The sequence below is a fragment of the Corvus hawaiiensis genome, chromosome 2 (assembly GCF_020740725.1).
Source record: "Corvus hawaiiensis isolate bCorHaw1 chromosome 2, bCorHaw1.pri.cur, whole genome shotgun sequence".
Classification (NCBI taxonomy): domain Eukaryota; kingdom Metazoa; phylum Chordata; class Aves; order Passeriformes; family Corvidae; genus Corvus; species Corvus hawaiiensis.
The window spans coordinates 107,399,551-107,425,322 of record NC_063214.1 but is presented as its reverse complement, the minus strand read 5'-3'; the positions used below and the strand labels follow the sequence as shown (position 1 = coordinate 107,425,322).

Here is a 25,772-nt window from a genome sequence, read left to right as displayed (position 1 = left end):
GGTAGCTATAGATCAAGGTACTTTTGATTTAGGTGTTTTGTAAAACTCCAGATTTTGAAAGGCAACACAATCCAGTATGTATTTCTTTCACAGAGTTTAATCTGGAAGTAAATACACCATCTATCAGCTGAGCTATTGGAGCATTCTCTGCCACCATGTCTGGATGGCTGGATCAGAGTATAACAATGCAAATTTAAAACCTTTTTTTTTTTTCCCTTTGAAAATGCATCACTGGAACCAATGGCCTTAGGTGTGCTATCTTTACATGGACATTTTGGTATCAAATAGTCCCGGAGCTATAATCTAGACATTTTGTTCAGTTGTGTAATAAAAATGATCGTATTTCAGCTGCATACAGGTATGAGGATTAACAAGTTCAGAAGGAGAGGTAGATGCCATTGCTCTAAATCCTGCCCAGCAGGAAGGTGAGGTGCATTTCTCAGTGCTAGTTAATACACATATGCACATGTTCCACGCAGTTCAAAGAACTTAAAAAAAACCCCAAAACAACAAAAAGCCTGATAATCACTCCCCTCTCCCAATTTTCAACAGATCATCCCTCCACCAACACTCAGAGTCATATCACCTCACTCGAGAGTAGGTATTTTCATTAAGTCACTCTCCTTTGCCAGGAGTGAGCACAATTTACTCCATTCTGAGAATCTTCACAACTATAACTGCATTTACACTTACAGGAACATCACAATTTTAAATGTTTTAATGTTTCCAGAGCTGTCATTTAAGAATGATATTATGTTTAGCTTACTTCAGTTCTTAGGGATATCTTCGTTACAAAACTTTGTGAAATGTTAGTATACCACTACTTTCTGATAAAAGAAAGTCCTTTCTCCCTCCCAAAAATTATATGAAAATGTAAAAATGTATGAGACACCAAAGACTTATACTGAATAACAAAAGCCACAATCCATTCCCTCAACAAAACATAAAACATTTAAGAATGGTTAACACACATCATCCCTATTCCAGTCATGGGATGCAGCAAGAAGACAGAAACTGTTACCAAGACACTTCCATGAAAACGACTGGAAAGAATTCTCATTTTTAACAGTCTCATTTTCTCTGGATGGGTGCCTGAAACTATTCAAGCTCTGGGGGCACACACAATAATGCATTTACTATTCTTGGAATGGTATTACAATATCCTGAACTTGTTGCAACATCATAAAACTTGCATCAAAACTGGCTCTCAAAGGATCTGAATGAAAACAAAGGTGCCCAGGACTAGTAAGTGAAGTACTTGAAAAGGCAGAAAAATTAACCCTGAACAGGAGAAGAATTCGACTTTCATATAGTGAAGAGAGAAAATAAAAGAACAAGTATATACACACACAGAGTCATAAATAATACAAAGCTACTGTACTAATCTAGAATATTAAAATGGTATAATTCAAAATGAATAAACAAATTATTTTATTAGAAATGCTGCATACTTACATTTTGAGATTTCTTCTTTTTCTTTTTTATTGCCCTGAAAAAACCTTGCTTTTCTTTCTCCTTGAGCTGTTCTGAGTGACTGTTAAGGTTTTCAGGACTTTTCCTAAATATGAAATAAGGTATTGTAAGAGAAATTTTATTATGGTATTACTTTGTAAATTCTGTGTAATGCTGAGATCTGATGCCAAAGAATGCAAATTATTGATTAAAGTAAAAAGATACTTAACGTTTTAGCATTCATTGGTTCCAGGGTTACTACACAAATACCAGATAGTCTTATTAACAGGGATAGGAGGTACATAGTGTTAGGGTAAAATGATTAGTTTAAACCAATGAATAGTTATTTAGGGAAAAGGAAAGCATGCATGTGTTCTTTTAATCCAGAATTTAATATTCAAACCAAAATATCACACACGAGGTCTTTTAGAAAAAAGAAAAGCATATCTGAGAGAACATACAAATGGCGAGGAGGTATAAAAGAACAGGTCCAGTTTATCCATTGCTTGCCGGAGAAGCAGGAGCTGCAAAACTGGCCAGAGAGAACCACTTTGCATTGAACTTTGCTGACATGGTTCCCAATTTACCATCGGGGAAGCTGGGGATCTACTGTTGTCCATTTCAACTTAAAACCTTCAGTTAGTTTGCTATGCGTGGGTGAGACAGTGCTGGCAAAAGGAGGTGACCCGAAAATGGAACAGGTGACTTGCCTGAAGACTGAATTTCCGTCTTTTAACTTACACATCTGAAGCAACTACAGCTGATAAATAACATGTTACTATCAATATACACAGTAAACCACTTATGAAAAGTACTTATATGTGGTAAAAAGATGGTTTACAAGGACAGTGGTGAGACATAACTGAATACAGTTCTAGTGCTCTTCAAAATAGCTTGAAAATTGAAAATGCTGCAGGAAAGCATCACAGAAATAATTTAAGAGATTTCAATCTCTTTAGTGTGTTTAAAAACACAGCCAAACCAACCCAAATACTTAGTTTCCTTGATTGTGATGCACAGCTATTTATCCAGGAAGAAATTACTAGAAAAATCTTTGAACTAATGGGCAAAAGATATAGTAAGTGGGTGGATGATGAAGCCTGAGAAGTCATATTAGAAATAAGGCACTGATTTTCACAATAACATCATTAACTGCCAGAACGAACGCCTTAGTGAAGTGGATTTCCCATCTTTGACATTTCAAATCAGGACCTAATACTCATCTGGGAGACACACATCAGACAGGTCTGCCTCTGGGCCTGCATCCCAGAGAATGGACAACATTTAATAGCAACTAACATACAGAAAGTCATACTGGGTGATTTAATAGTCCTTTTTCATGCTTAAATTGCATGAAAACAAAAAAGGAATTATCCCATTGTCTTGATGGAAAACCTAAAGGAAAGCCACTGTTTTAAGGGCTCTGTATGACAAACAGGAGCAGCTTTTCTCGGAGTGTCTGTAATGTAGCAACATTTAACTGTCTACTATAGTTGTTGCTGGCTTCTAATTCTGGCTTTAAACACTGTGCTATCAGCTGGTGATTCAGCTGCTACTACATGCCAAGCTGACTTTTTCCCCCAAGCAAATGCGAAAAACATAATTGGCGTAGAAATCATTGGAGTCACCCTCCTTATTGATAAAATCATCTTCACTCTGGTAGGTAGTATCAGTTCCTCAGTTTCTACATAAAACCACCTCAAGCTCAAAATGTTTCCTGGTTCTAAGTATAAATGCACGCAGTGTTTAAATCCTGTAATAAAAGTCCAACTGTTCATTAAGTGAATGGTCTTAGCAAAAAGATTCATAGGCAGGAAGTACGGTAGAAATTTTCCTAATTTACATTTTGGGAAACTTATATCTAGATGCAGAAAATACATTCAGGTGCATGACAACATATATTTAATGTGGACATTACAACACTACTACAGGAAAAAATCTCTAGTTTAATGTAATTATTGTATTTATAACATGTATTTTAAATACAGTGGATTGCTAAGGATTCCTGTTGCTGTCATGTCCCTGTATTTGGTACTACTGTAAGTAGTGTAAAAGCTGTAAGGCACTCATACAAGTCAGTTAAAGCACCAAGGAGAAAGCCAGAATAAAGACTACTGATAGCTTTAGATTCAGTGAACTCGGGAGTCTGACTTAACACAGACAGAACAGCTGCTGAATTATTTACTAAATGATTTTTACTTGATTTGTTAAAAAAGTTGGAAGAAAGCATGCACCCCAAGTATCCTGCTTGTACTCAGAAAGTCATGTAAATGGGGCTAAGAATCTTCTGAGCCTTTCCCCAAAGGAGCTCCTGTGCATCCACATCTGCAAACATATCCCAAACCATAGCCCCAATGCAAATTACCAACCCGATGACTGTTATCCACTAAGGAACCAGTGTCAGATCATAAGCAAGTCCGCAGGAGGTTAGTTTACACTACTTCAAAATTTTTCAATGTCTTGCTTTTCTATCCCAAAATGGAGATGCTATATTTTAAAAAGTGAAGTTAATCTTCAGAGTGAAGCTTGGAACAATTTTGCCATACTTTTAGACAGAGATTCACTCGAGTGTGATTCTTTTCTTCGGCCCAGTGAACCTGGATGAGAAAACTGCTCTCCACAGCAGCTGAGCAGACAGGGGAGAAATGAAATCCTGCACCATCATTTCCTCTTTATGACTACAGTGACCAGAGAGAATAGGAAAATAAGGGGCTGAGAACTGCTCATTTTCAACTGCTGCTTACCCAAAAGCCAGTGGTTTTATACTGAATGGTTTGTCATTAACTCCTATGACTCATATTGCAGTACAGTTGTCTGAAAAAGCATTGACCTTGAAAAGCAACTGCTTCAAAACACATGCTCATTATGTGAAGAGAGTGAACATATATAGCATTATAGCAGGAAGCTTCAACACCAGGATTTTGTACTGAGTAAAAATAGAGCAGAACATTTTGATCGATGATGAAACACTGGGATATTTTAGGCATCCCAAAAAATGATTTTCAGATAATGGACAGTACAGGAAAAAATTAGGATTATCAGAAAAAAATCTGTAAGGTAGAGTCATGCAGCACTAAACTCTTAGAACATACTGCAAGGATCTTGGTACTGTGCATAAAGCTTCAGCTCTTGAAAGCAAAGAATTCCACCAGAATCTATTGCGCTGCCTGTTTTAGTAGCAAGTAAGAGTAGCCCTAGAGAAGAGCCCCCACTCAGAGAGCTCGTTCTCAAGCAGAAACCAAAGGCAAAATGTGCTGTGCTTTGTTATTTTATCTTTGAGTACCTTTTGCATGCTTAGGACATATAATGTAGAACACATTGGTTATTCTGGCCTGAAACACTTGGAAAAGGCATAAGTACAAACAGAAATTCTGTGATAATCACTCTTATTTACTGCCCCTGGGAGGAAAGGTATCCAGCTTCATGCAGGTGCAATGAGGTGTAGCAGCAAACATGCATGTGGCAAGCAAGCTGATGTGCTTTCACATTAACTGAAAAGAATAAATTGGAAGCATGTTGCATTCATGCTGCCATAGAGGGATTCATACTGCAGACAGCTCTTTTTGGGAGGCAATTCCTCATGCTTGTTTTAGTTATTCTTCAGCAACCCTAATCTCAGCAGGCAGCCTGGCTTGGAAACCCTCTGACTGCCAATGTACTACTCCCTTTACTGATCCAATCACAGTTACATGAGTAAGGATTTTGTCTAATGAAGGAGTTACTGAAATAGCTGAACTTTTCTTTGGAAGATAAATGGACAAACACTAATTCTCCAAGTTAGCTTTTAGTTTTGCTCAAAGTAAGACACTTAAGGGGCAGTTACACAGCTACCATTTAGCAAAAGCAAGAAAATGTCAGGAACTAGTGAAGCAATTCACATAGATAGTTCAAGATAAGAATCTTAATCCCACAAGCTGAAGCCCCCAGTAAAACTTGGTCTAAAAGTCTGGCATTAAAAGCTTAAAAATCAAAAATCAAATCTGAACTGTTTGGAGGTGCAAGTTTTTTATTTTTCATGTGGAAAAGGAGCATTTATTAAGTGGAATAAACCCCAGATCTCTTATCTCATATACAGAATACCATTCAGAATTTGCAATTTCCTGATTTTTTTTTACAAATTCCATTAAAGAACTGGAAAGTATTAAAATGTAGCAACAGTCATACTGCACACACAGCTGAACATGCTCTAAACTAACTTGCCCAGATGTTGGTAACCTTTTACTTTAAGGAACAGTGTGACTATAATGTTACACTGATACTGACACAGCAATATAATAGTCACGTCCTGTTTTCAAAATATTGTATTGTTCTGGAGCCTTGAAACTTAACAGTGGATAAAGTTTTAAGCCTTTTACTCTCGTAAAAGTGAGGGTTCTTTTGTTCTTTTCTTGAATGACAGATATTTTGTGTTTACATATATTATATACATATAATAATAATAATATTATATGTATAGCTCCTATTTTTTATTTTGCAGAAATGTATGAAATAAGCTAGAGAAGATATGAAAAGCTGCTTGTCATAGCATTACTACTTTGGTATGGACATTAAAGATCTAGACAAAAATGCCTTCCGGAAGCCCCCAAATAGCTTGTAAGCAGTCAATGCAAACATTTCCAATATGATGTGAGATACACTACTGCATGTTGGAATTTATTCTAAATTATTCTAAAGAGATGTTTAGAACTATGATAATGGTAAAGATAACTCAGGCCAACATTCTGGCACACTGGCAGAACACAATTAAGTATCTTGACTATACCTACTGATTTTGCCCAGCACAGGACAAAGCTTGTATAAGAGAATAAAGCATCTATTCTTGTATCAATAAGAAAAAATTGAGCAAGTTTAAGGTCATTTACAGAAATTAAACTCTAGCAAAGAAAATATTTTCTGGAGGGATGAAAAATTTGCCTTTTTTCAAATCAAGTTGTCTGAAGTTCAGAAATGACCTAGTAATTTAAGAGTAAAATCTGATGACAAAAGTCAAGTTTATAACATCTTTATTTTAAAAGGCAGGACAGTGGGGACAGAGCGAAAAAATGCACACAAAGACAAGGGAACATCTGTGACAATTCAGTCTAGCAAACATTCACAGAATCTTTGACAGAAGAAAGGCAACACAGAGCAATAGTATGAGAAGCAATATTTTACAGTAGTGGCAAGTCCAGGTGGAATACATGTCACTCATAATTAGAGATGAATTGTCATGTACCAGTTAGGTATGTCAGTCAAACATCAAATATTTATCATAAAATATTCATCATAAAATTGATGTAAGCAGAATCACATTCCATTAGAGCTTTCAACATTTTCATAAGCATTTACACAACTTCTATACAGAAAATTAAGTAGAGGAACATAGACTCTTCACCACTCAGGAATCTGATTAAGCTGCACTTATGCACAGAACAATTTTGCAACAACATTAGACCATTGCCAGGACAACTTGAACAGAGTTAGCATGTAGAGCTGGGCAGGAAACATTTTGGGAAAATAGGGAGTAGGAAAAGAAAAGAGAAAGATAAGCATGTGCCAAACTAGCAGTAACTTGGTGTTGCAGGTACTGCTATTCCTTCCACTTCATAAGAAGAAATGCTTATTCTTCTGTGGGTTCTTCTCTCAAAGGAGCTGTTCCACTTTGTGAAAATACTTGAGTACATTATTTGGAGCAAGGACTTAAATCTAAATGTCTCAAAGTTAATGAAGGGCCTTTCTCACTAGGCCATGTTCAGCACCTCTGTGGTCCTTTCACTGTTTTAACAAGATGAAACAGCTTCAAGAGAATGTATTGAGGGAACCAGACAATGTGCTCCAGAATAACCTCTAACTTCTGGTTTCGGGCATTCACTTGTTTGATCTAAGATCTTGGTTCAAGCCCCTGGTTTAAATAACAAAGACCCTGCACTCAAGTTCACATTCTAAAAAATAATGCTGCCTTCAAAATATTTGTTATTTTGAGAGTATCTCTGGTTTTGACTGGCAATTCCATCCTGGAGCTGAAGAATCTTCACAAAAAAAGGTTAGTGGATATCAGCCAGTTCCTTTGAGAAGTTCTGGGTTTGGTAATTTGGCATTATAAACAAAAAGCATACTTCATAAAAAAAATTCCCAACCAGCTCTAATAACATATGAGATTTTTAAAGTTCAGAGTTAAAATAACATTACATTTCTTTGCAGTCAAGACAACATATTGCTGAATGATATATAAAGCAGAACAAGATTTCAGTTGTCTTATGTTATATGCAAGATAGAAAGATCCAGATATGAAGGAAAGCAAAATATGTAAAAGGGTTCAACAGTAGGAATAAATACCTTCTTTAGCCACATAAGCCACAACATAAGTACCACCTTTTTACATAAATGACCGGTTTCCTCAGCTAACTTCCAGAAAATGGATGTAGGTGGAGCTACTGAAGGACAGGAAGCAGACTCTAGTGAATCAGAGCAGGTGAGAAGGGTTCTGGAGTAAACATCTTCTATTACTGACATAGGTATAAAACCTGAACACAAACTGAAATACCAACTGTCCACCACCCACCACCCCCCTTTCTCTTTTAAGCACATAATTCACTGGCTATTTATGTGAAAACACATGAAGTCAACAAACCACTGAAACACTTCTTTAGATTTCATGACCTTATGGCCCTTTCGGGGAGAAGTGTTTCAAATAGTGGTACAAAGCATAGTTTAACCATGCAAATGTATGCAGTCCATTCCTCCCACCAATCCTTTGAAGCTCCATCTCCTTATTTTTATTCAATGTGCTTTGCTGTGATTTAACAAAGTATAAGAGTATTTTAGAGCCAAACAGCTCTCAGAGAAACAAAATTAAGGTAATTCCCTTTAAGTCCTGCAAAGCTATGTATATGCTGTCATTTTACTAGCATAATTAAAGTTAAGTACTCTGTGTTATGTAATGGAGCCATGTGATGCTTTTAATCTTTTAAAATCAATATACACCATTAAGATGTTGCTTAGTCCATTTTCCCATAGAATGTATTCATTTCCTTCTGTGTGTAAACAAAAAGAGCAGCGGTCCCCATTGTAGGGTGAAAATATTCTTCATTAATGTAGTCCTATTTTATATATGTAAACATGCATTTTGATATTTTTTCCACTTGTCTGACAATCCATGCTTCTGTAATCCACAAATTGCTATACATACTACACACACACAAGCACTCTGTACTATCTTTAACTGAAGACTAATAGCGGGGAAAAAAATTGTGAAGGACTGGACAAAAGTATATAAACTTTAATGCATTCATGTTATGGGTGCAATGAAGTATTTCTTGCTGCTCAAAAGGGGATAGAAAACATGCCATGCTATGCCAGTATAGTTGAAGGAAGCAACAAAGCACATGGACAATTGCAAATCTCAAGAAAAGCGTGAGGTTTTTTTCCTCCTCTTAAAACCACTTTTTTTTCTGGCCATTCTCTACACGTGTGTGCAAATTACAACTCACCAGGTATCAAAGGTGGTTTGTCTCTTGGAGTGGTTTGTCACCGTGGTGCTGTCTGCTGGTAACACCGAGGCTCTGTTTGACACATTGTTTTCTATGTAGGTACTCTCTGGACGCGGAGATGGAACTGAACAGAGAAACAGCAAACAATGGCCACTGAGCTCTGTCAAAAATCCCAGCTCCTGCTTCTCTGCTTCCTCTCTACCTCTTACAGTAACAAGACAGTGAAGACTTTGTGTACAATTGAAAAAAAAGCTGACATTTTGTGATCCTTGCAGGGTTATATTGGTTGTAAACTGAGACCATCATCAGAACTTGGCTAAGTTGTTACTAGATTTGAGAACACTTCTATTTGTAGGGAGCTGTAAGTGTGATTGATATTTAAAAACAGGAAAGAGAGTAAGAGGTTGGAATACTGAATTACTAAAGACATGAAATACTATAGTTTACACTTTGTGTTCACTTTAGACCTTAAAAAAAGTAGTACCCATTTTGGAAAAAAAAAGAATTGGATTTTCAATGTTACTAGGAGATTATCCACTAAAAATTAAAATATCAAAATTGGATATGATGTATTTTTCAAACAGACATACTGTGGCTTTGGAAACACACAACTACATACAGACTTAGAATGTAAATTTATTAGAATTACGAATATCACTAGAAATACCTGCACTGGATTAAAAATTGACCAGACCCTTGGTCAGTTGGAACATTAATGCAGCATCACATTATACAATCTATAAAACAGAATCTTTAAGTTTTTGTTCAAGCTGTAGTACAAAAGTATATGCTAATAAATACTGATTTAATACAAAGGTTAAAAATGATACAAGTAAGGATTTACCTTTTTCACAGTAACTTGCATATACTATTATCACCAGTTTTACATATACTATTATCAATGTATTATTTAAAATACAATATCATCTTCCCAAAGCAATAACTAAGTCCATCTAAAATATATTTGCTTGACAAATACAGCTGAAGAGGAAAAATCCTCTAGTTCATAATAAGGAATTGAATAAATCCCAGACCTACAGTTTCTGTAGCACATGACTTACACAAAGTCATTCTTCTTTGGAACTTTTGTTTCACTATGTATAAAAAAAAAGGATAATCCACGTCCAATTTTAGGAGCTTTTTAGGGATGAATGAAAGCAATTCAGGATTGACAATTCTTAAGGATTCTCTGTTGCATTTGCAACAAAAACTTACATTCAAAAGCATCGCTCAAAACAGTGCAAGCTCCAATTCTGCTCCCAGGTTTTAAGATTGCAGTGGGACGCTTGCAAGGATTGTCAGATTTTAACGTGTCTAAATCAGGTCATCAGCCAACCGACCAACCTGAGAGGATCAGAGGGAGATTTGTGACTCCACTTAAGGTTATTAGGTGACTCATAATCGAATTTCAGCTGACTGGGACTTCTTAAGGTTCAGGGGAGCCCCACAAGCCTCCTAACACTTGCAGGACAGTAATTAGCCTCTTGTCATCTTTTTCAAAACAACTACCCAGGTTTAGCCATGAGACAGCTGCTCAGAAATCATCATCTTTTGTGTGCCATTACAGAACAGTATCTATTTGTGTGTGTCCATACACAGACATGTTTTATTATTTATTCTGAACTGGAATTATGTAAGTGTGCTCTTGCTTGTAGGAAATGCTGATCTTTAGTAAATCTTAACAAAAGAAATGCCATAGGTTTCAAGCCATGAAAAGCTAGCATTACACTTCCATGCAACACAGTATCTGAAACAGATCAGTATGTCAATGTGCTACAAGTGCATAGGTGTTTAGATAGAGTCTTTACATGAATTGAAAATAAAAATTAACAATATTAATTGACTGCTTACTTTGGCAATATTAGTTTATTTTGTTAATTTCACCCTGGTAAATTATATCCTGCTGTACAAGGTAGCACAGTGGATATACTTCTCAATTAAAGTGAGCTATCATTTACAAATAAACAATATGGTACCAATGCAGGTTCTGCAACAGTCTAGCTGGTAAACTCAACCTCTGAAAGTGGAGTAATGATACTTTTTCCAAAAAAATGTTGTAGTTGTTCATGTTAATTCTCCGTATCCATTTCTACTACTTAATTTATACTCGAAGCTAAAATTCTTGATTAAATTAGAAAGATCCACCACGAAATTACCTCTGTAAAAGCTGCCAACTCTTCTCGGAACAGGGTCATTATACAGAATTCGATTTTCCTTAGTAGATGCTCCATCTTCTGCATGTGGATCATGATATGCTCCACCCTAAACAAAAGAACAATAAACTATTTAAAATGAAAGACTGTAAACTGATTTGCAGTTTCTAACCAACATGCATAAGCAGGAAAACTCCAAAATTCAGCATACAATTTTCCTTTCAAATTATTAATGACTGTCAATATCAAATCACAGTCTACATAATCAATAATTACTTGGTTGTGCTGCTTGCTTACTTCTTTCCAAAACGACAGGAATGGCATTAACAATATTTTGCCTCTAAGTTGTAATTTTAAAGACTTGAGTCTGATTCAGGCCCTCAGATTTTCAACGTGAATGAAATCCAGCTGTAACATCTCTGGAGGAATCTTTTACTGGAGGCTTGTTAAATTAATTTCTGATGGAATCTGGTCACTTTGCTACTGGCAAACTTTAAAAAGCAGGCAGGAAATGCATCTCATTTGTGATAATTGCAACACCAAAGGACTATGATCTCTTATCATCTCTTATCTCTTAACATCATTACCTAGAGGTACCAACAGTCACAAAATCTATTGTATGCAAAATAAGAGAAAGTCTCTGAACTAAGAAATCTATAGGCAAAGTACTTCAGTCAGGATAGCAAAAAGCATATAATTACCTCTAATTTATTCTATTTTCCTGAAAACAGTACTTCCTGGAAGTACTTCAAGTAAAAGTTTAGGTGAGCCTTTAAAAACATCCTTATGCACATAATTTGCCACCAAATATGACACAACCCCACTCTCTTAAATTAATCAGAAGCTGCAATTTTTCCCCCAGTATGGACTGAGCACATGAAATTTAATGCTCTCTACAAGACCCTACAGGAAACTACTGAAATTCTACTGAATTCATACCCCTGTATGAATTGAAATCTAGAATGTTCAAGAAGGACAAAGGTTAAAAACCAAAGCCACAAAAAAACCTAGCCAAAATTAAAAACTGGGATTTCAATTCACCGCATGAGTGATTCGCAAAATCTACTTTGCCTTTTGTGGATGAAGATCTGGTCTCACTGTCTCAGAGAAAACAAACTTTGAAACAAAGACCATAACTGCAGCTAAAACAATAGTTCAAATCCCAGTTGGATTCTTCTAAAATTTACCAGATGCTAAAGCATTTGATTAAATTACTACTTGTATTAGATACCTCTTATAATTCGCAGTTAAATTTCAAACACAAGACAGTACTGGCAAATTGTATTTGATTTTCTTCTGCTTAACCCTTTTTGTGTACATTTAGTTTAAATGTAAAAAAACCCTTAAAAAAAACCTGTTGTGTTGAGACTTGAAAAGCCCTAAAACTAAGACTGGATGGGAGTTTTTTCTTGATTCTTTTCTTTTAAAATATGATTTAAAGCGTGGCAAACAAAGAATGTTTTTCTTTAAAAAGACTTGGTAGAGCTAAAAAGAAAATCAGTGAGAAACTAAAAACATGGAAATGAGGAAACTTCACGAAATATGAGCAGAGAAAGAAAACCAGGAAAACTGATCAGAAAAAATAAATATGAAAACAGTGAAGAATCTATGAGAACACATATTATTCATGGGTTTTTAGTTCACTAATCCTGAGGGAAGTGAAATTTTCTGACTCCTAATGCCTAAAGCAGAAAAGGGGGAAAAAAAGGTAGGATAGGAAGTAGCCAAAGAATGACTTCTTTGTGAAAATGCCTTTATGAGGCATAAGGAGATTGACAATTTTGATTTTTTTACTGAAAGCAGTAAAAACAAATAAAAGCTCTGTGAATTTACACACTTAGCATCCATTTCAGACGAGTCATTTTCCTTTCACACTTCTAATGGTTGAAATACAGATTTAAAAGCTTTAAGTGAAGGCTGAAGTTTTAAAAATACTGACCATAAGAGATAAAGGCAAGTTCATTATCTTGAATGAATAGACTTTCCAAAGCAAACGAAAATGAACAAAACCATAAGCATGAAGATGCACACTGATTTTTCTAACTAAAATAAAAATTTGTCAAGCAATTTTCAAAGACAAAGAATGATCCAACAAAAACAACTGGCCTCTAAATAGTAGGAAATAAAATTAAAATTACTTCAAATTACTATCTGCTGCATAATGCAGAAAATTAACTGAAGATTACAATGTAGCATGAGCTTTTATTATCAAAAACTGAAATGTTGACATTATTGCCCTTCCGAATAATATCCTGAAGAATAAATAACACTTAATTTGACTGAAATGAGAGACAGAAAAATAAGTACACAGAAAAAAACTGGGTTTGAAATGGAGGCACTGTAATGCCTACCAGGTAGCTTTTTAAAAATTATTATTCCACTGCACTTCTGTTATTTTCTCATGTTTGAATACACATACTCTTGAATGGAGGAGATGTCTACATACGAAAAAACATATCTTTTTTCTCTACTGGACTGAGGAGACAACCACTACCTGAAACTCTTCTTTTTATGATACTTGTACCACATTAGGTCAGCTACACGTATTTCTTAGTCAGCTACACGTATTTCTTAGATGAACTACTAAGTAGGAAAAGTATTTTAGTTTCTCAGAGTAAACCATAATCTTTGGACCTTAAATATTATTTGCAGCTCTTTGACTTCAATTTGTCAACAAATCTGAACTAGATGTTCTCTCCTTAGAAGTCAGTCTATCCCAGGTGTAGGCATAGAGAAACAAACACTCCTTTATTGTATTTGTCTCTGCACCATTTTGTTAATAGAGGAATTTAAATCTAAAATACAGTCATCTTTACATATCTGATGTGTAAAACATGAGATAATTCAGAAGTGTTACGTAAGGAATGTAAATCAACACCAGGACCAGCCTGTCCTCTACTCCTTAATTAATGCTCACAGAAGAACACAACCAGGCATCCACTGACAGTAACCACTGCGAGGAGTCAATTTACCAGTGGCCACTACAATCTGAAGAAATCTTGCAAGCTTTGATATTTCTCTTGTAAAGTATGGTATTTCAGCAATAATGTCCTGCTATAACTCCATGAAACACTGGCTTCAAAAATTAACATTAGCATTCGTAACAGAAATACATACAAGAAAAGCTAAATAAAAACACAAATGAGAAAGATAATTAAGCAAAATGATACAGTAAAAATGACATCAGACAATGTAACCAAGGACTAAAAACAACTAATGAATTTTTAACTTTAGAGACAAATTTTCTGTTCTCACATTTAAGATAATGGTATTCATAGTCCAGTTTTTAAAAGTACCTTGAAATATTCAGCCCTTCTGAAAAAAAAGCCCCCAACAACATTCCCATGCCTTACAGGACAAATAAATAACTTCAAAGAAACAAAGAGAACACAGAAAGCAGGCCACTGCCCCCACATGAATTAAGAAGAGGAAGGTAAACCTTCCATAAGAGGCAATATTTTGGACTAACCCTATTAGAATCTTCCGTACAGTCTTCTCGTGATGAGCCAACAGACCTTGTGAGTGACTTATGCTGCACCTGTGGAGATAACAGTTGCAGGCTGTTTGCTCTGGCTGCCATCCCTTGCCCTATGCTTAAGCCACCCTCTGAGCCCTTTGACCTCACTCTGTCCCGGCTCACATACATAGAGTGTCTATGAGGGCGCTGCTGTGAAGAAAAAGGACTGGTATAACCTAGACCATAGGAAAAAGATTCATGTGGAGCAGATAGAGAGTGGGAATGGCTTCCATCCATGTGATCTGGCAGTTTTAATTCCTCCATTGTTTTGGAGTGTCTTGTTGATGGTCTTCGGGTGTCCAGGGTACCCTCGCTGCGGTTATTCCTTGCGGATGGACTGAGCATAGTTCTGTTATCACTGTGCCGGGGAGCACTTGGACTGGTAGGAGAATTCAAGTCCATACAGCTGGATGGAAAATACCTACTGGTGTTTGGCTCTGCAGCTTGGGCCCTGGCTTCAGAAAGGTTGCCCACAGATTTTGAGTCTGTCAGAACTCCATGGCTCTTGGACTTTGTCCGATAGGAGGGACTCTTAGAAGACTGTGGGATGGTATCGATGTAGCTGTGGCGACTGTGCTTGTCGCTGGGCTGCAGCGTCCCAGTTTTGCTTTGAGAAGTTTCCATGAAGGAGTGCCGGTTCTGCTGAGATCTGGTGTTAGACTTCAGGTACTTTGTGCCCGAACCATCAGAACTTTTGGTGTCCACATTAAAATCAAACTCTGTTTTTCCCTTTGGTTCCTTTGGGCTGAGAAGATGTGGCATGTTATTATTTGTTATATCCTTGTTGCCAGATCCAGGTGTGTTGCTTGGTTTTTTTGCATGCATTGGACTAGGTGCAGGTCCAGGAAGGTTTCCATTTAAAAAGCTTTCATTTGCTGGAAGCCCCTCTTCTCTCGGCCCACCAGCCCCTAGCGTCTGCATATCCTTGCTGTTTGATCTGTGGTGTGACTGCAAAGCAGAACTTTTGCTGGCTTGATTTCTATATTAAAATGCATAAAGAAGCATTAATATACCAGATTACTTATTCTTGTATTAATAACTTCAAAAAAGTACACTCATTTCAGTTGCCATTTAAACCCACAAAATTTAACTGCAGTAAGATCAAATATTGCCAACCGAGGCACCAGAAGCTCCACTAAAATAACAGATTTGCAAGCGTTCGTACATTGTTTCTGGTTATAATCTGATGGCAAACCCAGCTTTGGTTAATGATTTTGCTGACAAAAACCCTCAAGATATCAAACCCAATCACAGAAACTCCAACATATATTTCCACATTTCTGCATGTATGTGCATACTATGTGAGTACATCAGTAAGTTAAGCATTACATTAAGAAAATTAGCTGTATATCAATTGAAAAAATCTTAAATACACCTGGCATATCAAAGGAAGGTAGAACAATCAAATATGTCAGCACTGTCAAAAAACCCTGATACGATCAATGCTCCAGGCTATCTAATGTATTCCTGGTTTGGAGGGGGAGGGGAGAGGAAACCAGGGAAAAAGAGGTTATTGTTCAGATGGAGTGAGCCTGAGTAAGCCCTGTAACACCAAACCCCAAACCAGGTCTACCACAGGAACCCAGCTTTTGTGGAACTTGGCACTATCCCAGTTTCTGGCACACTAACTCATTCCAAAGCTGCACCTGAAAAGCTCTGCAACCAGTGATTTGGTGCAAAGCTACTTGGTGGTGTTCTTAACCTCCACTCTACTTTCCAGCTCTTCTGGTTTGGTATTACAGGACTGAGATATGAGCTGCTTCTGCAAACACTGAGCCTGAATTTTTTAGAGCAGGATTTATTTTCTCAGGTTTTCTGGCAATAAACCAGTTCTGCTTCTGGACTTAGGCTGGCACTGCAAACTAGCCAAGACTGAGCAGTGCTGCAGCTGTACTTGTTTGCCTTGATGGACCTAGGCAGGCTATGAGCAATTAAATTATTTCTGTAGTGAATCCATGATGTAACTCAGATATATTACTGAGGGTTGAAGTGAGCGCTCACTATGCCTCTGTTGACCTTTCAGTTAATTATAACTGGATAATGCTAGGCATTTTTATACCTAGGATTTTTGTAGCAACCACTTCCAGTGATCTAATCGTCTATTTCATTACAGTTTCTAAAACTTTAGCAATTTTAATGCCAGTTTAAAATATCTTTTTAGTTAACAGGAAGTATATTCTTTAAAAACTTAGAGACATGAGTAACCTAGTATTTTTACTAGGCAAGCCTTTTAGACAAGTTTCCAGCGGATGTAGGTTTTTCCTTCTGATGCCACATGTCTAATGGTAAAACTTCTACCCTAAGCATATATAAGGGCAGTGAAAACCTTTGGTGTCTATCTTTGAAAAAGTATAGATTGTGAATGTCATCATCCCCAGTCTTAAAATAGAGGAGCAATTTTTTCAATCTCACAGGAAGAGCTAAAGAAAAACATGGTCAGGATTAAAAGCCTGCATATAGAACATCACAATATTCTGCATACTTCAGAGGGTGACCTTTTATGAATGCTTTTGTCAGAGCAATAACACGAGGCTTTTTGTACTGAAGTATTTTATCCACCAGTAAACCTGGTTCACTGAGGTACTGAAACTCATTGGCTTCTCTCAAGCTGCGTGGATCCAGCAAGGGAGCCACTGAGCAAACACATCCTGCTTTGAGGTCAAATAGACTAGACTTATCCGTAACTGCAACTGCAGACAAAATTCTGTTCATCTCCAATTTGGAATGTGATCAATCTGCACAGTTTTCAGGACATTCAGCTGCTAAAAATCTGTGTGAACTTTAAACTTTTAAATACCAAAATCTTGAACAGATTTGTACATAAACAGAAATGGTATCATTCCAAAGAAAAGAGCATTCCTTTGGAATCTTGGGCATCTTCCAAGCCACAAAATTCCTATTGTTCAAGAAAAAGGCTAGCATTTTTTTAAGGTGGATCAGCCAATTATTTTTCTTTGTTATATGCAGAAATGGCTTCAACATTGTCTTTGGTTTGGTTTTTTTCCAAGAAGCACTCAGCCTGATGCAGAAAGTTAGCAAAAATTTCAGCTTGTGTAGCTGTAAATACTGTGTCTGCTTCCTTTATTCAGTGAGGCAACACAGAACAGCATACAACATGTCTCAGTGTGCCTAAGCTGTCAAACAACCACTTTTCTTGTAGATGATGTTGCATGTGAGCATGATAACAACTCACTCACTGGCAGAGCAAATGTCAGTGGTAACAGTGACAAGACTACATTTACCTGTTGGATAAAGTGTTGGTGTCTGCATGGTAAGGTTTTCTCTTAGCTGACCGTGAAGGTGAACTTCCACAGCGATCCAAGAGTCTTTGGGTTTGAAATGAAGGGTGGTTCAAACATTGTTCTGTCAAATATCTGTCTGCTGGATCTAACTTCAGTAGGTTCTTTGAAAAATAAATCCCAAAGTTTAAGTGTTAGTATCTGTATTTACGTTAGCAAAAAAAAACCCCAAAAAACAAACCCCAACAAAACAAAGAATATTATTGGGATAATTTTTTAATCTCCAGAGTTTCTGGGATTATATGTAACTGCAAGAATAATTTAATGGTGCATTAAACTACATATGAAACAAACACATATGTGTGTTATATGTATATGTTATGTACACATATATGATAGTATGTTTAAAATACAAAGATATCTGAAACTTTTAAAATATGTTTTTTATATATCTATATATGTTTTAAATAGATGTATTTTAAACATACTTTTCAGGATATACCTTACAACATTTCTTTGAATTAAAAATATTCAATTTACCAGTAATAAAATGCTACAATGAAACAGGCTTTACAAACAAACAAACCAACTATATGGGAACATTCTTATACAAAACCAAACATATTTTAAAGTTAGTATTTTTAAAAATACACAAATGTAAGAGTTCTGGGTTTAGCTTATAGGCTTCAAATCCACGCATTCGAGAATTTTTAAAGAATTCTCTAAACTGTTTACAATGCATTCACAATAACACTTGCCTTGTAATTCTGTTAGATCTGTTGTGATTCTAAACAAAGACATTTCCTGACATGCAGAAAATATTTAATCACAAAATTGAAAACAGGAGTTTGGGTATTTTGGGAAGTTTGAAAGGTTTCTTGCGGGGAAAGAACAATACAAAGCTTATGTTGGAATATTCAAACATGCATGACTGTCAGCAAGGTTAAAAGTTTGAATGGCTTTTAAGTAAAATGAATAGCTATTTCCTAAGGGTTGTGTATGTTTAAGAGAGAAGTCTATGAGTATCTATGCCCATGCATACACACGTACACACACAATACATTAACACCATATTCAGCCACTTGACCACAAACTGGTTTTCCCTTCACAGGATCCCTGCACTTCAAAATGGAAAATGCTCAGGGAACAAAACAAGTGGCAAATCAAACTCCTATGCAGTTTGGTCATACAGTATGCAGTATCTTCCCTTCTCAAGTGACAAACTGTACTAAATGAGGAACTTCGATTTTCCCCCTTTTTTTCTGGTGCTCATCACTACAGTGGCTCAAAAGGGCAAACAAATACGAGAAGGCCACGTGTGATTCCTACGTTCCCCCTCAGAAGAGATGTCCAGAGGCTTCCCTCAAGTGCCTGTACACTAACTTACATAGGCTGGATGACAAGCAAGGAGAACTGGAAGTCCATAGGGAATTACAAGGCTGGGAACCTGCCTGGAATCACAGAGAAATAGTGGGACAGGGCTCATGGCTGAGGCATGGTCACTGATGGATACAGCTGGTCTCGAAAGGGATGGAGAGGGAGAAGATTAACACTCCATATAATTGAGTTCCTGGATTGTATCAAATGTCAGCATGGAATAAAAAGCTTATCCATTGACAATTTCTAGGTCAGGATTAGAAGGGAAAGCAACATTTGGGATGTTAAGGTGGGAGTTTGTTACCAACAACGCATTGAAGAGCATGAAGATGATGAAAACTCTCTACAACAAGAAGAAAAAGTCTCCTGGTCACAGATCCTCATCCTCACAGCAGACTTCAGCTATCCTGACATCCAGTCTGTGTACATGTTCCAGGAGATTTCTAGACTATAGTGGTGGAACTTTCCTAGTACAGCTGCTGGAGAGGCCAATTAGTGAAAGGGAGGATTTCAGTTTACCTGAACTGCTGCTCAACAACAGTAAAGTAGTGGTGAGAAGTTTGATCAGAGAAGACACTGTGAGCTATAGCAACATGATTACAGTTAGGACTGAAAGAATAGGTGGGAAGATAAATATCAGAGATAGGACCCACAACTTCAGGAGAGCAAATTCCATTTTATATATGGAATTACTGGGCAGAATCTCCTGAAAAACTGCCATCAAAGGAAAGATGTCCAGGACAGCCATTTGATTTTTAAAGAAAATTTCTTGAGAGTCCAGGAACAAAGCATCTTACTGTATAGAAGACCAAAAATTTTTTCATAGGTTGAGGTTGGCTAAACAGGGAGCTTCTTAATGAACAAAATGCAAAACAGGAGTGTGTGAGAACTAGAGTGAAGGACAGGATACAAAGGTGGACCATAAAAGAAGTGTATTAGCACAAAGGTTAGGCCATTTCAGAAGGCCAAAGTCCAGCCAAGGCAAGTGAAGAACACCAAGGGAAAAAAGAAGGGGTTCTGTAAGTATTCTCTTTAGCAAACAGATGCTCTGGTGCTGAATGGCAGAGACAACTGAATGACAGATGACATAAAAAGAGCGTCTCAATGTCTTTTTTTCCCAAGTCATAACATGCAAAACCAGTTCCCAGCTCCCTAATGCTTGCAAACCAGCATGACTTGTGAAAGAGAGTGGAGGACTGGAGCAACAACAAAGCAACAAGGTCAAATGGGTGCCTCTTCATTAATCTAGTCCAGAAATGCTCTCTAAATAGATATATATTAATAACTCACTTCTTCAGCTGGCATAAATTGAAGCGTGGGCTGTTCAGTAACCTAGTAATCAGACCTGAGGTCCCTGGGAATGCAGATAATGAGGAGCACAAGTGTGGACATGTGTCAGACTGTCCATTGTCTGCAGAAGAGACAGGCACACAACAAAGTATGTGCAGCATTTGCAACATGCAACTTAACCACAAGTCTCTTCCATTCTCTTCTTGTAGGCTTCTGCTCATTGTTTAACAAGGTTCCAACTCCTGAATTAAGTAATGCAGGTCAAACACAAAATATCCCCTCTACAGAATTCCTGACCTTTCTCACCTTGTAGGCAGAAACACGGACAGAAAAGATGAAAAGAATGAAATTATTTGGAAGCCTATGTTTCCCTGAAATTCAAGTGCTTAATTTCACAACTTTGAAATTTTTAATTCACATCATAAGAACCTAAAAGACACTGAGATATAAAATCTAGGATAAAATGAAAACAAACCCTGCCCCAGTACATGTAACAATGGTCTTAACACTGGTCTTGAAATTGCCATTCTGCAATATATGCTAGTAGAGCTTGAGCTACGGCTAACTACGAAAAAAGTTCCTGTGAATTAGAAAATAGAGGAGAAAGTATAGTGCCAAAACAAGTAATTATATTCCCTGGGGTATCTAATCTTGCAGACTCCTTGAAACCAAGCTAAAAGCTATGTTGACTTTCTTCATAAGGCAAGGAGATCAAAGTGATTTGAACTCGTTGTGTTGAAGAAGAGTAGAGCAAATTTGGTGGATTTCTGCTGGCTACAACAATACTACTAAAAGCAAGTAAACACCCAAGTATATCCCAAAGCAGATATCTTTGTTTTCCAAGACAACTGGTGCAGATGGGTTTGGGATCATACAATTCATTCAGAGTTGATTAGCCATATCCACACTTCATGTGCGTCCCATATTGCCTTTAATTCTTGGGTGGTTCTGTGATTCTAAACCTAATTTTGGATACTATGACTTCTTTCTTCAGCTTACTGGGGATGAATTGATGTGAGGGTTGTACTGCCACTTACCATGGGAGAGTTTCTATAGTACAGTAGTAAGGACAACAATACGTGTTCCATACCCGGGAACACTGCACAAACGCACAGCACAATGTTTTGGAGGGGAATGAGCTTCTCCTGATTCTTCTGATTCCCCATAAGAAATCTCAGGACCATATCCTAGTTTGGCCATGTGTAACTAGCTGACTTGCTCCAAAACAAGACTGAAGAGTAACCTAACATACACACTGTATAGAGGTGACAGCAAGCAGATTAAGAGTTTGGATAAAAACCCAAAACTGCTGTGTGTCAGCTTTGTCTTTGACAACTGTCCACATCCTCACGCTTACCCAACAACTCAGGTTAGCCCAAACACTTTGTGGATGTATCTAAATATGATGGGTTGAGAGCTCACACTCCAGCAGCCAGTGCCTCTGCATGTGTGTCAGTGTGAATGCACAGCCCTGCACAGGATGGTGATGATGCTTTGTCTGGGCTACATACTGTTTATCAAATCAGTTAAAATTGAACAGACTCTCCTGGCATTTGCAAGGGATGTTTTCCTGATTCCTAGGAAATACCAAGCCTTATGACAAACAATGGCAGTATCAAAGTACTTCAAAAGGGAGTTCCCAAGTCCTTCTAAGATGCATTACATTAAGAAATAAAGGTAAAAAGTCACTTACATATTTTCCTACATGTTACAGACAGAAAATAAAAGAGATTTTCCTACCTTCATAAGATCAAGCAATACACCACTTAAAATTCCCAAGTATCTTCTCTCTAAAGACTGTGGATGATTGACTGCTGGAAACTGTAAAAAATACAGTGAAAATATACTGATCATGTAAACAAAGTAATACATAAATACCATGTTTCAAAAAATACAAACTACACGGTGAATCAGGGCATGTAATTAATGGGAATCATAAGCACTGATTAAGTTAGTGGTTTATGAAAACTATAAAATATTATAATGAAACAAGTAACTCTTGATGTTTGATAAGCATCTAGTCAACCAAAGAAACTATTCTTGATTATTAGGGCAGCCAAGAAACCACTCTCAGGTGAGAAATAATAAACTTAAATTTTTTTTTTGTGGCATCATGATTGACAGGAGGTTTAAAATAGATTCAGAACTAACATAAGTAACATATATTAAATAAAAGGTTAAAAATAGCTTAGAGAGAATTTGAGAGTGCAAATACAGTACTAATTAAATATTAAACATTAACAAACAATTCCCAAACGTTTTTAGTGAAAAAAGGCAAAAGCTCAAAGGTTTTAAGTTTCAGGGTTACTGCTTTGGTCATGCTGCTGGCAACACCATGAGAAGCAGTGCACACTGCTGGGGGCATCCATTATTTGTACTAGTACTACTTTTCATAAATTACATTATGTGAACTTTGAAGAAAAATGGGAGAACATTAGTTTGAATGCTTTTATTCCTAAATAGTCACTGTATTTTTCTTTTGACTTTGCTTTATTTTGAAGTGGTTTACTAACAATTGAGAATTTTTAAAGTCCAAGTCTGCTACATTGATCTTAAATAGTAACTTAGGTAAACCAAGGCTTCCATGCTTCCTCCAATTTTAACATGAACCAAACTGTAAAATGTTCATGTCTTCATGTAGAATGCCAATCACAAAGAAGCTTCTATATCTAGAATGATCAAGGAAACATGAAAATGTGCTGAAGCCGTGCACAAGCAGCAGTGGCTTTTCACTGGAATTTTTCAGATTCTTTACATAACTTCTTGGTAGAAACAAGTATTTACAGCCCTACATTGCCACTCACATTTTTCTATAAAGGCATGAGCCTATCAGTAATTTTTGATCCCATATTATTTTATTTCCTTATGTCTTCAACATACCCTGGATGTTTTCCTCCTCAAAAGAATTGACGAGAGATCACTAAATACTCTCTAAACCTCTGGAGTGAGGAAAACTGTGTTATAGTCATATATACGGAGGATATGAGTAGAAAGAAAAGACAAAGTTTGCAAATGTGAATCTGGATCCATGCAGGAGTGTTTGAAGAGACTTTTTTTGATCCTGTTTTGCAATATGGTATTCACTTAGGGTAATGTAGAAATTCACAAAGTCTGAGCACACTCCACATCATGGGCTAGTTTCTATCTTATGAATATCCAGCACTAGATCCAGCTTGTAAGTAATAACTGGCTTGATCACAGCATACCTACTATCTGCTCTGCAACAGAAAATCTTTCACTATTAAGCACTATGCTACATTCACAAAAAAAATACTTTTAAGGTGTTTTTACAGCACAGGGTAATTTTTTCTCATGAATTAACTAATGAATATCATATTCCAAACCAGTAATTTTTGTAGTATTTTTGAGTTTAAACCAGTATTCAAACTTCAGTTTTTAAAAATACTCTCTATGAGGAGCCATATGGCCCTGTCGACATCACCATTATCCTGACTTTACAGACAGGACTAAGAAAGCAGAAACACATCTGAGGCCAAGCAATAAACCACTGATCCAGGATGAGAACAGACTCATAACTCTGAACCTTGTGCTAATCATATTAGGTCCGTGCTGTCTTCTTGAATTACTCTATTTTAAAGTTATAAAACAAAGATACTTCATTCTCATCTTAAGACATCACAGAGCATTTATCCAAATAAGATTACACTGCACAACCAGAAATGCTGTAAAATAACACTGAAGAGGCAGTAATCTATCTTGCTTACAATTTTTAAAGCATTGCTTTACTGATAAGGGGTTATAAATTTCTCATGCAAAAACCCCATCCAGCCCACTGTTCTGAACAGGGTGAAATACAAATAGAACCTTGCAAGAAATGCTTGTCTAATAATTTTTTTTAAACCCTCCACTCTTGAAGGGTCTACAAACTTCAACAAAAACTCTTCAGTAAGTTAATAGTAAGTTATCCTTATACCTAAAATAATTACCTTAACACCTTAAGCCTACTCTTTTCTTATCATCATCAGCTAAACCAAAGTTATAGCAACTTTTAACACATTTTAACACAACTAGGTCCCCACTCCTTCCCTTCCACATTCTCCCATTTTCTCTTTCTCAGAGTAAAACTCAAATCTTCAGTCTTCAGCACAGATCAGGGCTTCTAAAACTTTCATATGTCTCTTTATATGATTTACACTAATGATTTCAGAATATTATCAAGATCATAAACTCATCTTTCCAAGCAATATTCATCAATAAAGAAAGGACAACCAAAACTGAATTACAAGGAAACATGAGTACAATCACTGACCAGGTGTTGTTAAAAGTAACAGAGTTATTACTTATTTATTGATTCTGGTATTTTTTCATATTGCATATCCCAACTTGAGTAGATCTTCACACTAGTGAGTCTCTGCCATTATACTATATTGGCAAACCCTTGAAAGGAATGCTGTCAGCAGGAAGAGCTTTTTTACTCACGTGACTTACGTAAACTCCCCAGGAATATAAGTCAAAAGGCAGAAAGCTCCTCTGCCATGATAGTAGCATCTATAGCTCAGATTTTCCCAACAAACTAGCTTGAAAACAGCAGTCCTGAATTTTCCACAACCTGACCTGACAGAGCTTTGCCACTAAACTTTACAGTGCAAACCTGGCAGGGCAATGTGAGGTAAATTCCATGTCAAAAATGTCAAAGAAATGAAAGAAAATCTTTGAACAACTTTTAACAGGAAAACAAATGTATTTATAATACTCAGTTCTGGTGTAATCACAATTTTACTCTGACTTATGAATGCCTTATAATCTATATATCCTATACTTACACAGAAGCACATGCAGTAGATAATGCACAATGCAAATGAAAAGAACAGTCGTGGCAATGTACACAAGTAAGTCAGAAAAGTAAGAAAGAAGAACAAAGCTTTCTCTTACCCGCAAACCATGGAAGCGTGGGTTGCTGTAGAAGAGCTTCATCTGCTCGGCGGGCAGCGGGCCTAGCACCTTCTGAATGGTGAAGAGCTGGTCAATCTCACTCTCGCCAGGGAACAAGGGCTGCCCGTCGCTCAGCTCTCCCAGGATACAGCCTACAGACCACATATCCACAGCCTTGCCATAAGGGGCTCTGTGAAGCGAAAAGAAAATGCTTGTCACCCACTGCCACTGTCTTCTTATTGAGCTGCTTCAACTTATTTGCCATATCTCTCATGGCCCACTTCCTCACAACACAGAAAAATAAACGTTGATATTAAGGAAACTACCTCAAAACCCAAGCCCTCTGTTTCTGCCCTAGATTTCCTGATGTATCTATCATTGC

General features: G+C 36.8%; 1 protein-coding gene across 9 annotated transcripts in view; it reads right to left on the bottom strand.

Moving 5' to 3' along the window:
* Positions 1–25,772, bottom strand: part of CDKL5 (cyclin dependent kinase like 5) — a 124,968-nt gene that overhangs the window by 6,035 nt on the left and 93,161 nt on the right. For all 9 annotated transcript variants that reach the window (XR_007200066.1, XR_007200071.1, XM_048287159.1 and 6 more), the window contains 7 exons: positions 25,391–25,580; positions 22,238–22,318; positions 17,834–17,994; positions 14,544–15,570; positions 11,078–11,183; positions 8,922–9,045; positions 1,456–1,558 (listed from right to left, as the gene is read on the bottom strand). Coding sequence is in view for 7 of the 9 variants with exons in the window: in XM_048287159.1 (XP_048143116.1) it covers positions 1,456–1,558; positions 8,922–9,045; positions 11,078–11,183; positions 14,544–15,570; positions 17,834–17,994; positions 22,238–22,318; positions 25,391–25,580 (1,792 nt within the window). In the remaining 2 variants the exon portion in view is untranslated. The remainder of the gene's footprint in view (positions 1–1,455; positions 1,559–8,921; positions 9,046–11,077; positions 11,184–14,543; positions 15,571–17,833; positions 17,995–22,237; positions 22,319–25,390; positions 25,581–25,772) is intronic.